This window comes from Prionailurus viverrinus, chromosome B1, assembly GCF_022837055.1.
Source record: "Prionailurus viverrinus isolate Anna chromosome B1, UM_Priviv_1.0, whole genome shotgun sequence".
Taxonomy (NCBI): Eukaryota; Metazoa; Chordata; class Mammalia; order Carnivora; family Felidae; genus Prionailurus; species Prionailurus viverrinus.
The window spans coordinates 7,083,238-7,099,836 of record NC_062564.1 but is presented as its reverse complement, the minus strand read 5'-3'; the positions used below and the strand labels follow the sequence as shown (position 1 = coordinate 7,099,836).

The 16,599-nt window shown below is 55.0% G+C and overlaps 1 protein-coding gene across 1 annotated transcript; it reads left to right on the top strand.

Annotated features, from left to right (window-relative positions):
• Window positions 1-9,394: 9,394 nt before the first annotated feature.
• Window positions 9,395-11,002, top strand: LOC125164226 (ubiquitin carboxyl-terminal hydrolase 17-like protein 6). The gene has a single exon (XM_047856821.1). It carries the CDS (start codon window positions 9,395-9,397, stop codon window positions 11,000-11,002), a length of 1,608 nt encoding a protein of 535 aa, XP_047712777.1.
• Window positions 11,003-16,599: the final 5,597 nt, after the last annotated feature.

Below are 16,599 nucleotides of genomic sequence, written 5' to 3'. Positions count from 1 at the left end.
CAAAAGTCATGACTAGACACTCCTCCAAGAAGACATCCAGCTGGTCAACTGACACATGAAAAACTGCTCAACCTCACTCAGCATCAGGGAAATCCGTATCCAGATCACAATGAGCTCCCACTTCACACGTGTCATAATGGCTAACATTAACAACTCAGGCAACAACCGATGTTGGCGAGGGTGCGGAGCAACAGGATCTCTTTTGCGCTGCTGGTGGGAAGGCAAACTGGCGCCGCCACTCTGGAAAACAGTATGGAGGTTCCTCAAAAAATTGAAAGCACAGCGACCCTATGAGCCGGCGATTGCATGACTAAGTATTTATCCAAGGGATATGGGTGTGCTGTCTCGAAGGGGCACCTGCACCCAAACGCCCCCAAAAGCTTCGAGCAGCACTACCAACAAGAGCCAAAGTATGGAAAGAGCCCGAATGTCCATAGATGCATGGAATGGAAAAAGCAGAGGGGGCACGTATATATACAGTGGAACATTACGCGGCGATTGAAAGGAAAGACAGGGTGCCATTCGCAACTATGTGGCTAGAAGTAGAGGGTATTCTCCTCAGCGAAATTAGTCAGAGAAAAACAACTAGCATATGACTTCACTCATATGAAGGTTCTAAGGTGCAAAACAGATGAGCATCAGGGAAGGGAAGGAAAAATCATATGAAAAGAGGGAGGGTTACACAACCAAGCAGGGAGGGGGCCAACGGATATTTGAGGAACAGGGAAAGGTGTGCTTGTGCCCTGGCCTCGCTCGCCCCCTCCCCTGCCCACTCTCTGGGGGCTTCTCCCTGGGGAGTGGTCCTGAGAGTGGCCGGAGCCAGGCTGGCCCCGTGGAGCCACGGCCTGGAAGCGAGGCCAAGCCAACGGAGGTTTGAGAGCATTGGGAAAGGGTGTGGGCATGGGTGTGGCAGGGGTAAGGATGCTGCGTGTAAGGGGGTGGGGCCGTAGTATGGTGCCATGGAGTGAGGAGGCCAGGCAAGGGCTGAAGGAAGCGGTGGGCGGGGCTGGAGGGCACCAGGTTGGGGGAGGGCCATGCCTTGAGGGCAGTGGACAGAGGCCACAGGAGCAGCCTCCCAGAGAAGATAGGAAAGGCCAAATGAAAAGCGCACACGACACCCAACACACGCCAGTGTTCAAGGAGGGAAACCATCCAGGGTGCCGACGGCACTGCCGACGCAGGCCCTCCACCTCGGCCAGTGGGGCCGCTAGCTTTTGCACTGCTGTGGGAGAAAGGTGCTCGCTTGCATGACACTCAGGAATGCCCCGCCGATGGGGTTGCACCTTGTCCCTTGGGTCTGGCCCTTCAGGATCCCAAAGACATCTCCCTGACGCAGTGTCCGTGGCTGAGGCCAGCCAGGCCAGGCCAGGAGAAATGGTGGCAGTCACACCAACATCCCCCAATGGGAGCAAAAGCTCAACAGAACGTCCGAGTTGATGGGCAAGAACAAAGAGCCCCAAACGAGGGGCGTCGGCCACAGGGAGCCCCCTGCGTCAGCACAGGGACTTGTCAGGAACAGCGACTTGGGTCACGAGACCAAGTGCCAAGGCAGCTAGTTCCCAGGGGACACGGGACATAGGATCCCATTCCTCCAAAGGTCCCAGCGAGCGCAGTCACCGCCCTAGAGACAGAAAGGGGAACGGGGAGGGCAGGGCAGGGTGTGGAGTGAAGGGACACTGCAAATAGGTCATGGACACACCGCTCCCGTTGGGAAAGGGAGAAGCTTGGACACGGAGGACGCCGAAGGGGCTCCCAACCACAGGAACGTACGTGAGGCCAGGGGCCCCGCAAGCGTCCCTGGAGACCCATGAGAAACACCAGTTTACGAATGCAACAGGCATGCACACACGAGTCTCTTTGTCCAAGGGTGAAGATGTGTTCTGAGACGTCTATCTCCACATGCATGCACACCAGTTACAACGGCAAGCAATCGCTAAACCTCCAGGATTCGTTCCTAGTGTGGAGACGTGAGGGGCACCAAGGGGATGGGCTGCATGGGATTAAAGTGCCCGAGAGGTCACGTGACCTTGGGCGGGTCTAAGAGTCCGGGAAGGAAGGAAGTGTCCCTCACTGACCGTCCCTCGGGCACACCGAGGGCACGCCTGAGTCTCCTCCACGGCAGTCCGCCTGCCACCCGCCGCTCTGGACGTCTCCTGACACACAGGAGGAGCACATTGGCGTTTCAGGTGGGTTGGGACGATCTGGGGCTCCCACAAGCTGGCACAGAAGTGGGCCAGGGAGGAAATGGAGGTGGTGATGCGCGTCGACTCACCAGGTGAAGGACGCTTTAGTGTTGAAGACGATTGTGAGAACAGAGACTGAGGAAAGGCGTGGCTCTCGCTGTTCCTGAGCACATGAGGTTCTGCTTCCAAAGGAACCGAACCCCGGAGTCTGACTGGTGTGAGGGCGTGCGGGAGCAGCGACAGCATCCTGCTCCATGTCGCCGTGGGGCCTCAGAGCCTAAGGAATTTTCTCGTTCACCCAAATTTCACGGCAAATGCTCATTTGCCACGGCTGACACATGAATTCAGCGTGGGGCCCCGTAAAGGCCACGTGAAAGAAAAGGGTTCAGGTCTTGTGTGGGGAAGCTTCCACTCGAGTCGAGCAGAAACGAAACGTTTTCCTTGACTTTGACTTTGAGGGTGGTTTCTCTGGGGGTCAAGTAGGAGAGGTACATTCTGGAGAGGCAAGCATCCCTCTCTTTGCACATGCAACCCTGGGTGCCACAGGCAGTATCGCTGTAGCATGGATTGCGGTGTCCAGGGGGGTCGGGACTTTGTGTGTGGTTTTCCTTCCGGAGGGCGCTGGGAGAGACTTCCCGAAAGACTCTCCGGTGAGTCACGCGAGACCACCTCCACGGCCTCGCCTGAGGGTGCCGTCCTGCGGGTGGGTCCACGGGAGAGCGTGTAGAACAGGCAGGAGGGAGAGGTCCCACCCCCCAGGTGAGGACTGTGTTTGACCTGGTGGGCATGACGCCCCCTCCTGCCCGCTGGGGGAGGAAGGTTCATGAAGGAGTCGTTGTGTCTGTGGGAATGACTCTCCTTTTCCCATTGACTCAGCAAGTCCAGAAACCCATCTTGGAGCAAGGCTGACTTGACCCTTCAAGGAGAGGGGGCAGATGGCGGGTGGTCACACCCAGCACGCACCTTCCAGACCCTTGAAAGCCCCAAACGGGAAGAGGCAACGGAGAGCACCCATGGCGCCCAGGGTTCCCAGGCTAGAGGACGAGGATCCTCGGGTAAGTGGAGCCCTGGAGGCGTGGTGAACCAGTGGGCGGGTTGGAGGGGCTGGGTCGGGTGGGGGTGGGGGAGCCATGCCTCTGAAGCCGGCGATCGCACATGACGAGGGAATGAAGACTCTGTGTCCGGAAGTCGGTCGTCCTGTCCTGGCCCACGGTGGCCTGCCTTGGCATCTCAGCAGCCTGCCCGTTGGGATAAGCTCCCTCGGCCGTAGGGTCACGTCCAGCCTGGTGTCTGTCCCCCTCGCGGCGTGGGGCTCATTCTACGCGGCCTGGGACCTGCAATCCCAACTCCCGGTCCGTCCCTCACAGAGGCTTGGGTAGAATCCTAGGAACTTCCGTCTCCTGGCACCTCCCGAGCCGTCCACGATGTGCCCTGGCCCACCCACACCAGTCCTCTGCTCCCCGAGTGTGTCCTTGTCATGTCCTTTGCAGTTGGACTGTGATTGGTGCTGATTCACTGAGCCCCGCCTCCTTGGTCCGCAGCTCAAGTGTAAGGACTGCGGAGCCTTTGGGCACAACGCATCCAGCACCAGGTGCCCCATGAAGCGCTGGGACGGGTGCCTGGCCCCCCAGGCCTTTGTCCCCAGGAAGCCGAAGGAGAATGTGGAACCACGCCAGCAGCAGGACCAGCACAAGCCCGGGCCCTTCAACCAGGCTGCGAGGGACATGGAAGAGGGACAAAGGTGAGGATGCGGCCGGCTCCGGCCTGCCCGTGGCCTGGCAGCTCAGGTCGCTGTGTCTCTGTACCCGGACACTGGGTGCTGTGTCGTCTTCAGACACACACAGGGGTGGGGGAGGCAGAGAAAGGAGCTCCCCGCCCCCCAGGGGACCTCACGAGCCTATTGAGCTGCTCTGGGGGAGTCCCTGAGGCTGTGTGTCGGGCGGTAGGGAGACAGGGGGAGGCGGCAGATGACAGGCAGTGGCGCACACGGCTCTCAACGCAAGGACGTCTTGGGCCAACCTGGACGGCTCGCTGGAGTGGGAGCCAGGAGGGCAGATGAAGAAAGGAGATCTTGCCCAAGCCCCATCGCTCGCTCCCCAGGTGAAGACACGAAATGCCGCTCCTTCACCTTCCCGTTCTTGGTCGTGCAGGCGAGAAGCCCAGCAGAGGAAGGCGCTGCTGCAGAGATTCCCCAGGATAGGCCCTGGAAGGCAGCAGCGAGCCTGGAGGGACTCCACAGAATCCTGTGACTATGTGAGGGTGAGTGTCCCCCGTCCCTGCTCTCGTTCTCTCCTGGGGACGGGGATGTGACGGGCTTCCCGGCCCTCCTGGCTGAGGAAGGGGGTCCGCCCCGATTCTCAACATTGGGATTTCCGTGCGGGTCCTTTCCAGCCACGCTTGCTGGGTGTCCATGATCCGGCCGGATTCCTTGCATGTGTGCTAACCGGGTGCCGGGTGGGCGTGCCAACATAATTTCGGGACGCTGTGCGCACACCTAGGCCTCTTGGGAGGCACAGGCATCTTTCCCTGGTGACACACACACCCGCCCCATTGGCCATCCAAACTCAGTAGCCCCCCCCCCCCCCCCGCCACCCCGCGAACCTCCACCTGCAGGACGCCTGTCTTTTCCCTAGAAGCCTGAATGGACGTGCTTGTCCACTTCGGGAGGCAGGCACGATGCACAACCTTTCCGGTCCATCGCTCCCGTGGAATCAAAGCATCAAGCGGCTACTGCCCAGTGTTTCTTCCCAATCGACGCTGAGCTGGAGGCCCTTGTCCTCTGTCAGTACAATCCTTTCCCGTCTCTCCCGGTTGTGTGCGTTTCTGTCTGTTTCTTTGCTGTGCTTGTCGTGCATGTGTCCTTGGTGGGCAGGAAGGACTGATGGCCGTTGTCTGTGTGTTGTGTGTTCCCACAGCATCCGCACAGGCCGATGCCCGTGTACACCACCAAGAGGGTGTCCGTGCTGGCGCCGCACATCCCGGCTGAGCCTCCTAGAGGGACGCCTGACACGACACAGCTGTCCCTGTCGGCTGCTCCTCTCGGGAGACCTGCGGCGAGCACCTTCCCGCCTGCTGGCCGACAGGATGCCCAGCAAGTGGGGACCCCAGCCCCGCCTGCCCCGCCTGCCCCGGCACACCAACGCTCTGCCCGGGATCCAGGCCTCGGTGTCCAGCTGAGACAACACCGGCCCCGATGTGCCTCCCTGGAAGCTTCCAGGGCTGTCTCCAAGGCGCGTGGCATTGGCCACGCCCAGGCACCAGCCAAGCGTCCTGAGCTGAGCCCTGATCCTCCTCCAACCCGTTTGGCTCCGAGTCCCCAGCCCCACATCCAGACACCAGGCAAGAGATGGGCCCCGCTCCCCGACGACACGTGCCAGAACCCCCGAAAGAAACCACATTGCAGCCCCTTCCAGCCACCCCACAAGAGCACAGGGAGCACCCATGTGGGGCTGCGCCAGAGTCTGTGTCGTCCAGCAAGGAGAAGTGCATGTGGTCCCGCGGGGGCAGCCCAGCTGACCAGGAAGACACCTGCCTCGGTGCAAAGCAGGGGCCTCCAGCCTCCACGCCCCCAACCTCACCTGGACACTCTCCAGGCGTGCACCTTGCCCCCGTGTCCGCCCTGTCCGCAGGCACCCGGCCAGCCCCTGCGAATGGTCTTCAGCCGCCTGGACAAAGGCGGCTGGAGCTCCAGGTTCATAGCAGCTCCCTGTCTGCCACCTCCCGAGAGGCCAGTCCCCCCTGGCCAGGGCCCGCCCGTCACACACCAGTCTGAGGGAGGCTGTGTGCCTGTCTCCCGGAGCATCCTCCACGATGACCTGCAGCTTTCCTCGTCCTCGGAGGAGAGCGACCGGGAGTGAGACACCTCATGTCCTCGGACACTCGTCCTCTGGCTCTTGTGACCCCGAGCAGGTGACTGCGGAGCGGCGGGCAAGGCAGGGCCGTGACCTATTTTGGCTAAAGCAGCAACTCCCCCAAAGACCTGCAAGGACAAAATCTTGCGTCCACACCGTGTTTGGGGTCCTGCTTGGGGCGGGGAGTGGGTTGAGCGCCCACGTGCAGACGCTCAGGGCGCACTTTTCCTTTATGCATCTACACCTTCTGGTTCACCTGCTCCGTCTCAATCAACAAGGTCTCGTTTCTTTTGTTTCAATAGATTCTATGAGAAATCCAGCGCCAGGAGAGCAAGAGGTCGTCCACTCGAATGTAAAGTTAAGGATCTGTGAAATGAACGTGTAGTGGGTTTGCGAATGTCTGAATTTGGGGACGCCGGAGGAATGTTTCCAGTCTGGGCTGGGCAAGTGGAGGCAATCTTTTGTCTTAGAACAGTTCACTGATATCGTTTTTCTGCAGATCATATCGGGGAATATTTTACATGCTGTCTGCATTTTTGTGTTTCCCTGATAGTGCAACGTTGTGTGTAGTGTTACCACAGCTAATAAAATTTGCTCAGACACGACCGAATGTGCATGGTTTTCTTTTTTGTGTGTACACTGTAGTTTCCCGTCACTTAGAGTAGAATCCTGCATTTGTTCCCAAGTGTACTTGGGACTTGGATCCTCACCTAGTGGAGAACAACTAAGTATTCAGAAGCAGCAAAGAAACACGGGTTAACCTCTCTTCCCCTTTCAAGATAAAGTCTCTCCAAGTGTCCTGGGAACAAGACAGTGCTAGAGGTGAATTCAAAACCGATGAGGGTCGGGATGCCTGGGTGGCTCAGTCAGAGAAGTGTCTGAGCTGGAGGCGGCGACTCACGTCATGATCTCAGGGTTGGGGAGATTGACCTTTGAGTTTCCCTCCCTCCTCGGGATTGCCTCTCTCCTTTTCTCTCTAACCCTCCCCCACATCTCTCTCTCTCCCTCCCTCCCTCCCTCCCTCCCTCTCTCCCTCTCTGTCTCTCTCTCTCTCTGTCTCTCTCTCTCTCTGTCTGTCTCTCTCTGTCTGTCAACATAAAAACCCATGAACTGAAAGAACATGTGCATGGGAAATCAATCAGCATTGGGGGCTGCTGTCCACATGTCTCTCAAAGGCATTTTCATTCACAAGTCACGTCAAGGAGGGTGGCATAGAAGAGATACAAGGGAAAGGATGAGAAAGACATTCCACAGAGAGATACGAGAGAGGGGAAGGAGACACGAGAGTTAGAAGATAGACACATAGAGTGATGAGCGGTTGATGAGAGAGGACAGAGAATTAGGTGGTCAAAGGGTTCTTTGGAAGCAATTCTGCAGGCCTCTTTGCCCACGTTTGCAGGTGGCCGGGGCTGAGGCTACAGAAGCAAGGGGGTGTTCGTGGAGTCGGAAGACGGGCAGGCTCCAGCCCCGGGGAGAATGGACATGTCGGGGCCAGGCACTCAGACAGGAGCAGGTGTCTCGTCTTGGGACAGGGGTCAGCTTTATGCTCCAGGAAGGTCTGGAATGGACTGGCTCAAGTCACTACGTTAAATAGGGCAACTTGCTTGGCTCACACCAGTCACGTGACAGTTCCTACCATCTAACACTGTCCAGTGAAAACACAACCGGTTTTCTGGGAGGAGATGACAACCAAAGGGAGAGATGATTCCTTGCAGAAACAGGTCCGAACTTGGCGCCTGCCAACGGATATTTGAAGAACAGGGAAAGGTGTGCTTGTGCCCTGGCCTCGCTCGCCCCCCTCCTCTGCCCACTCTCTGGTAGATTCTCCTTGGGGTGTGGTCCTGAGAGTGGCCTGCGCCAGGCTGGCCCGGTGGAGCGGCGGCCTGGACGTGAGGCTGGGCCAACTGAGGGCGGAGAGCATTGGGATGAGGTGTGGGCATGGGTGTGGCAGGGGTAAGGGTGCTGCGGGTAAGGGTGGGGCCGTGGTCCGGTCCCATGCAGTGAGGCCAGGCAGAGGCTGACGGAAGCCGTGGGTGGGGCTGGAGGGCACCAGGCAGGGAGAGGGCCGTGTCTTGAGGCTGTGGTCACAAGAGTCTGAAGACTCCTTTTGTGCATCCCATTGGGTGTCCTCCTTGACCCCTTGCCCCTTTCCTTCCCCTCACATGAGTGTGTTTGGCATTGAGACACCTCACGTGCTCGCAGCCTTTTCCTCCTAGTTGGTGACCCCGAGGAGGTGACTGTTTCATTGACGATCCTCTCTCCCTCTCTCTCTGTCTCTCCCTGGCTTGTCCACATGAGCGCTCTCTCTCACTCTCTGTCTCTCTCTCTCTGTCTCTCTCTCTGTCTCTCTCTCTCTCTCTCAAAATAAATCAATTAAAATGTTAAAAGTGAAAAACAAACAAACATTAGAGAAGATAGCACAATGTCAGTAGACCTGGTCAGTTCTGAAATCTGGTCTAGAGATACTGACACACTAAAGCCACACTTCCCACGAGCGGACATTGGTCCGTGCATGTCGAAATTCCAATGTCAAACCGTCTATAAATGTCACAAGTCCACAACAAACATGTCCTGAACCACGGGAACCTATACCTACCTTGCTATGTGATTTTCTAGTAATACCAGTGACAATTTGGCAAATGATGGGTTTAGGATTTGTTCTCCTATTGGGAAGGGAGCTACAAAATGAAGAAAGCATTTACAAAGCCCGAAACCAGGCAAAGGATAATTCTTGGGACAATTTCTCGGCCACCCCTTGGTAGACAGACATGTTGCAAAGGACCTTCATGATAGTTGTATACACAGATCCCATGGAGACAGTTCAGGACTTTTAGAATCAAATCCATGGACAGTAATCATTCCAGAATAATTTGCTGGTGTCACATACATTCTGGCTGATGGAGAGGAGGTGCTCCTACATGATGCCAGAGCTCAATTGGTAAAATGATTTCCATAGCCTAAAAACTTCATGGCCGTCATTCCTCGACACTTTGTGTTATCTAAGAGCAAAGTGGATACTCAAGAAAGGATTTCCTCTAGGTTGAAATGCTCAAGTCCGTCTGTCCAGAGAGGGAGCAATGGAAATGAGGGAGGTGGAGAAAGTGGTGAAACGTGTGTGTGCCTCTTGAGGGGGGAGGGGCAGGAGGAAGGCTGGGCTGAGTCGTCTGTCTGCAGAAGAGTGACCACACCCCAAGACCCTTCATCCAACTCCAGCTGGTAGCTGATTGGATGACGTGGTCCTAGTCAGGTGGGTGGGGCGAGCTTTACGAGGGCTGAGGAGAGGGCCACAGCCATCATTCTGAGCCTGGTCTCCTGAGAGAAGCATCGCTCTGCAACGTGAGGCTCCACGTTTCAGGAGACATGGAGACGCCCTCTTCCCCCTGCCGAGAGGAGACTCAGTTCCATGTCTTTCCAAACCTCAAAACTTGCGGATCAAATACGGGTGGTGCTGAAGGCCACGGAGGACCCACTCTACCTGAGAAGCCGTCACCGTCATCGCACATACCCTGCGACCTGCCTAACGGTTGGGCTCCCAAGTCGACAGGTCTACCCCCCGCAAAGAAACCTGTGAGTTGGAGGAGACCTTCTGTGGTTGGGGCTGGCCTGCAGAACCTGGGGAACACGTGCTATGCGAATGCGGCCCTGCAGTGTCTGACGTACACACCACCCCTCGCCAGCTACATGCTGTCCCAGGAGCACTCCCGAAGCTGTGGGAGGCAGCCATTCTGCGTGCTGTGTGCTCTGCAGGCTCACGTGACCCGGGCCCTCTGCCGTCCGGGAGACGTGATCCGGCCTCCGCCAACACTGCTCGCTGCCTTCCACACACACAGGCAGGAGGATGCCCATGAGTTTCTGATGTTCACTCTGGATGCTATGCAGCAAGCGTGGTTGCGTGAGGACAAGCCTTCAGAGCCTCAGGCTCAGGACGCCACCCTCATCCGGCAAATCTTTGGGGGGTACTGGAGGTCTCAAATCCAGTGTCTCCACTGCCAGGGTGTCTCCAGCACTTTGGACCCTTACCTGGACATTAGCCTGGATATCGGGGCAGCTCAGAGTGTGAGCCAAGCTTTGCAACACTTGGTGAAGCCCGAACAGTTGCATGGCGAAAATGCCTATCGTTGTAGTACTTGTCTCGACAAGGTACCTGCTTCCAAGACGTTGACTTTGCACACTTGCTCCAAGGTCCTGATGCTGGTCTTGAAACGATTCTGCCATTTCACGGGCAGCAAACTGGCTAAGGAAGTGCAATATCCTGAGCACCTGGACATGCAACGCTACGTGTCTGGGCACAACGGGGGGTCGCTGACGTATGCGCTCTATGCCGTGCTGGTGCACGCGGGCTGGAATTGTCACAGCGGACATTACTTCTGTTACATCAAAGCTGGGAACGGCCAGTGGTACAAAATGGATGATGCGAAGGTGACCGCCAGTGATGCGACGTCTGCCCTGAGCCAACACGCCTATGTCCTCTTTTACATCCAGAAGAGTGAATTGGAAAGAGACCGTGCGAGTGAGCCAGGTGCTGGGGAATCCACATCCCTCCGGGCTGACCACGCAGGCGCGGCTGCGGCCCAAGGGGGGCCTGAAACCGACCCCAACATCGAGGTGCCACAATTGGAGGATCACGTGGAAGAGACACCACTGCCAGCAATCACGTTAGACCAGTGGAGATTCCTCCAAGAAAGCCACCGTCCCAAGTCTGAATTCAACCTCAGGAAACTAGAACTTGCTCTTCCCCCCGACGCAGTCCTCATTCACCAGTCCAAATACAGAGATGAGATGGGAAAGGATCACCGTGAGCCAAACATCCACCGGCTCAACAGTTCAGCCAGGGACATCCCACCTCAGAGGGCAACGGCCATTAACCAAGTCCCTTGTCTCACCGGCAGAGCCAGAGCTACCAAGAGGAAGAACAAGAAGGGACAGGGGTCTCAGGAAGCAGTGCAGGGATCCCACTACAGGCTTTGAGATACATGCCTGCCCACGGGCACACTCACCCGCCCTCACTCACTACTCACTCACTCACAGTCCCTTGTAGGCCACATTTTGTGTGTTGTAGGTGGGTGTGATCGGGACATGTGGAGGGACCATGAATCTGGCTGTATTCATGGGCTATGGCGTTCCCGTTGACCTGGAGAATCCTGAGCTTTAAGGCTGGCTGGCTGTAATGATGTTATTGGAGAGGTGTGGATTATGCTGGGTATTTGGAAGGTTTCTCCCCTCCATCAGCACCGAGGATCATTGGGCACTCTCAGAGCCTGAAAGGGTCAGAGGAAGTGGCCAATGAGGCATGAAGGTGGAAACAAGGCAGAGCACGGGGAGTCCCTGTGAAAATGCCTGGGACTCACGGTCCCATCATCCCATTCCCTACTCTCTGTGTATTGATAAATTACATGTGCCCAAACATGGGCGTGTGGGGACTCTCGGTGATATCCAAACATGCACCGACAGGGGAAGGAGTTTGAAACAATCTCAGTGCTTCCACACGGAGGAGTGGCAAATGAGCAGGAAACTGGAAGAACTCTAGCTCTACGTGGGAGCAGACAGCCTTTTCAGGAATGTCTTGGGTCAGAAGGAGAGGAGCAGAAGGAAACACTAATTCATAAGTGTGCAAAGTGTTTCCTTGTAGACATAATATCTTTTGTAAAGTCTCCACATGTTCATGTGAACATTGGCTAATTGCCTGGAAATGGCAAGGAGCAAATCAATGCTCATGTCTCTGGAGACGGGTGGGTGGAGCCTTCCTGGCCCATGTGCATTAGATTAGGTTCCCTTAACGATCCCCCTCCCATGAGGCTGCAGAGCAAATGGGGGAAAGGAACCTTCGTCCACCTCTTCTTGCTGAGCCACCAAGCAGCTCTACCTTGTTCCGCAGAGTTGACCACCATCCCCCCATCGGACAATCTCCTCCACAAGGGAGGAGGCTCAGGGATTTCTGCTCAGTTGCATGGCAGTCTTGGTCCTCGGTTGTACACCTCACAAAAACAGTCTCAAGTGGACACCGAGGCAACAATGTGGTATTTCAGGTCAGGGTATGGATGGATGCTCTCAGTCACACCTGTATTTCTTAAAGGAGCGAGACTCACTAAACACACTGTTGAATGGGAATTAGTGCATGAGCCTTCAATTCCCCCCAGGGGAGGGGGGCCACATAGGTGATCTCTGGTCATTTGCCAATGGCACTGACAGGGTAAAGCCTGTCGTTGCTGTTGTTGTTGTTGTTGTTGTTGTTGTTTCCAGTCTGCATTAAACATACACACCACACGTAGTGGGAACTAATGTCAGTATGTGAATTTTGTACAGGAAATCATATTGAATTCTGGATGTTCAAATATCATAGCCGATAGAGGAAAAATACTTTTTCTTAATCTACTTTTAAAGTTTATTGGTCTGTTGTTTTCATGTTTTAAACATGAAGTAAAATGTTTAAATAAACAGAGAGGGACACACATACAGAACAGAGACAGAGCATGAGCATGGGAGGGGGAGAGAGTGAGAGACACGGAACCCATAGCAGCTCCAGGCTCTGAGCTGTCAGCACAGAGCCCAACGTGGAGCTCAACCCCACGAACCATGAGATCCTGACCTGAGCTGAGGTTGGACACTCAACCGACTGAGGCACCCAGTCCCCCCTCCATTTTCCAAATGTAAATCAAATTCAGTTAACAGTGAGTGTAGTCTTGGTTTCAGGGGTGGAATTTAGGGCTTCGTCCCTTACATGAAACACCCACTGCTAACCCCCACAGGGGCCCTCCATAACGCCCGTTGCAAATGGAGCCCACCCACTCCTCCCCTCTAGCAACCCTCACTTTCTTCTCTACACTTAAGAGTTCTCCTGGGGCACGTGGGTGTCTCAGCCGGTTCGGACTCTGATTCAGTCAGCTCATGATCTCAGGCTTTGAGACTTCAAGCCCCGTGTCCGGCGGTCTGATGACAGCTCAGAGCCTGGAGCCTGCTCCGGATTCTGTGTGCATGCCTCTCTCTGCCACTCCCCTCGTCATGCTCTCTCTCTCTCTCTCTCTCTCTCTCTCTCTCTCTCTCTCTCTCTGTCTCTCACTAAGATAAAAAGAAAACAAAATTTTTTTTTTCAACGTTTATTTATTTTTGGGACAGAGAGAGACAGAGCATGAACGGGGGAGGGGCAGAGAGAGAGGGAAACACAGATTCGGAAACAGGCTCCAGGCTCTGAGCCATCAGCCCAGAGCCCGACGCGGGGCTCGAACTCACGGACCGGGAGATCGTGACCTGGCTGAAGTCGGACGCTTAACCGACTGCGCCACCCAGGCGCCCCGAAAACAAAATTTTTTGAAGAGTCTCCTATGGCTTGCCTCCCGCTGTGATTTTATCTTATGTTATTTATTCTTCGCTTGCCCTATGTTCTTCTGTTTTGTCTTTTATTCCACAGAGGAGTGATGACACGGCACTTTCGCAGTGAAAGAGTTCAACAGGGCTTGCTGGGTGTTAGAGCTCAAAGACATGCACACGTGACATCTATCTTTCCTGTGGATTTGATTCTAAAGTGGGCAGAATCATGGGTAAAATGCAAACAGTGTATGTGCAACTGAGCCACCAAGGGAAAAGCCACAGAAAATAACCACGCTAGGTCATCTGTAGAAATTTTGGGATCCAACTTTCTCTTCCTGGGTTAAAACCTGTATATCACATGCACACACACACGCACACACGGACAATATTTGATCTGGATCTCAAGACGGCCTCCATAAGCATCCAGTCAGCTCCCCAGATGCCTATGACCAGCTCTTCCTGGGTGGCCGTGTGTCACGTGTTCCACCCACACATGATGAAGTCCACACCCCTGGCTCTGCAATCCGTGGGGGAGGTCACAAGAGGGAGTCTTGCCACACTGCTCTCTGTCCAGCAGGGGGCGCCGCTGGCCAGCACGGGCATTGCCTAGACTTCCAGGAGGACCTGGCATTGGGCACTTGCTCAGGCTGGCGGGTCGGGTCGGAGTCTCCGTGCCTCGCACTGCAGCCTGAGCATTTCGTGGGGCATAAAGGCGACCATGAACATTTACAGAAGGTCTGGTGGGTCTAGGATTCCCTCCTTGTGACTTAACTTTGGCCGTGCTGGACCCTGGACTCTGAGCTAAAATTGACAACCCTGAGCTCCTCGGGCCACTGGTGACGATCTATTTTCCAGACATTCCAGGAACTTCTCTTTCAAAATAGAAATCCAGTTAAGTCAAAACGTTCAATTGTAAAAACTGTTGACAATTAGCAAAGAAGATTGCATAGGGGAAAACCAGGAGGAGGCCTCACGTGCGGTGATGTGGGAGCAATCACGGCAATCGGAACAGCGTTATTTGGCCTCGCCAAATCCAGCCAGCCTAATCTGGATTTGTCACGGAAAGCTTAATTCAGAGGTGTCACCCTGCAGTTCGTAAGGGTATTCATGACGATACAGAAAAGGCAGTGTGGGGGGAGGGGCCAAGATGGCAGAAGAGCACGGAAGTTTTCTTTGCGTCTCGCATCCATAAAATGCAGCCACATCAACACAAAAGCATCCTGCACACCTCGAAAACTGATCTGAGGATTCACGCCACAGGTTGCCCAACCTGAACCCCAGAACTCAGTGGGGACGCGGCGCAGAGAGGTGAACTGGGGAAGAGAGAAGCCACAGAGGGCACGGAGCTGTTTTTGCCTGCAGAGAGAGGACGGAGACAGGGCCAGTATATGGGGAAAGCAATCCCCTCGCCCTCCCCTCCCCCCGCCAAAAGCAGCTGGGGAGAAAGTGGAAATGTGGAAAGAGCCACAGGCACTGAACCAAAACGGGAGGAAGGACAAAGGAGCGGGTTTAAATTCCATGAAGACTGTACAAACAGGGGGAGGGCAGAGTGCGACACTCGGCATCTGATACCTGGCGGTGCTCTGGTCGGAAGGGCGAATCCCCGAGAGCAGAGTGAAGACTGGGGGTGTGGAGGAGGGGTGTCTGGAACCACACGGAGAAAAGCGGTTCCCCTGCTGCTGCGAGGACACGAGGTAGAGTCTGTGTGGCCACCCCAGCCGACCCCAGAGGTCCCAGCAGACCCCAGAGAACAGCCACATTCGCTGGTGCTGGAACAAGGTCGTTAAGGGGGAAGCCCGGTACCAGAAGTGTGTGGTGATTGTCCATAATCCTCGAAACGCTGCTGCTACACCATCGCGTGAACGTTTTCGGGCGCGGGCTGGCACCCAGCCGCAGTCTCTGGGCATCGGCAGCGGCACGGTGTTGCCAATGTTCCTGGGTGCGGCCGGCACCCGGCCACTGCTCGCTGAGACCCTGACGCAGAGGATCTGAGCAGGTCTCAGCCGCGGGCCCTCAGAAGTGAGGGGTCGGGAAACACAGCCGCCTGGGAGGTAAATCCCAGGAGGGAGGTGTCTCCTGGCAACCTGACGGCTGGGCCACGGACAGTGTCAAAGCGGCGAGTGGACAGAAGCCGGAGACAAAGGACGGGGGCAGGATTGCTGATCGCAGACAGCCGAGTTCAGATACTACAGACTGGCACCTGAGTGACGCCAAGGTCTCCGCTCCCGCGCATGCGCATACGCACCTCCAAGCGCCCCAGCACTCCGCGCTTGTAGGCTAGCTGCGCCATCTAGTGGAGAACACAGCCGTGACACTTAGCACCGCCCAACCGGGTCAACCTGGCTCTTCAGGAACCCAGGTGTCTCCGCCACTTTGTAGTGTATGGACTACAAAGTGCTTCATCCTTTGACGTCTAGGGGACAACAATGTAACTTCAATCGTATTGCAGTCTGTTCGCGGGTCCATCTCTTTTCTTTTCTTTTTCATTTCTTTTCTTTTTCATGAAGACAGAAAGAGAAAAAATTTGTTGTTTTTTCCATGGTTTAAAATAATTTCCTTGAATTTTTTTCGACTATATTCGTTTAATTTTTTGTAAATGTGTCAAATTCTATTTGAATTCCATCATTTCACTTTATCCTATTTCATTGTATTCTTTTTTCCAAATGTTCAAACGGTTTCCTGTTTTTATGTTCTTTCCCTTTTTCCTCTAATCTTTCAAGCCCATTTCAACAACCAGACCAAAACTCACCTAGGATCTAGCATCATTTGTGTGATTTGTGTGTGTGTGTGTGTGTGTTGTTTCGTCTTTTTAAATTTTGAATTTTTTTTATCTTATTCATTCCTTTCCTTCCTCCAAAATGACGAAGCAAAGGAATTCACCCCAACAGAAAGAGCAGGAAGAAAGGACAGCCAGGCCCTTAACCAACACAGATACGAGCAAGACGTTTGAACCAGAATTTAGAATCACGATAATAAGAATACCAGCTGGGGTCGAAAGTAGATGAGAATGCCTTTCTGTGGGGATAAAACAAGTAAAAGCTAGCCAGGATGCAATAAACAATGCTAAAAGCGAGCTGCGATCTGGAACAGATGTCACAGCGGCAAGGATGCTAAGGCTGAGCAGGGAACCAGCCATAGAGGGGACAAAGCAATGGAGAATAACGAAGCAGAAGGAAAGAGGGAGACTAAAGCAAAAGAGCAGGGTTTAAGAATTCGGGAACTCAGCGGCTCATTGAAAAGGAGTCACATCACAATCATGA

Excerpts from the sequence above, each read along its gene's own strand:
- LOC125164226 (XM_047856821.1), top strand. The coding sequence starts at position 9,395 with ATGGAGACGCCCTCTTCCCCCTGCCGAGAGGAGACTCAGTTCCATGTC.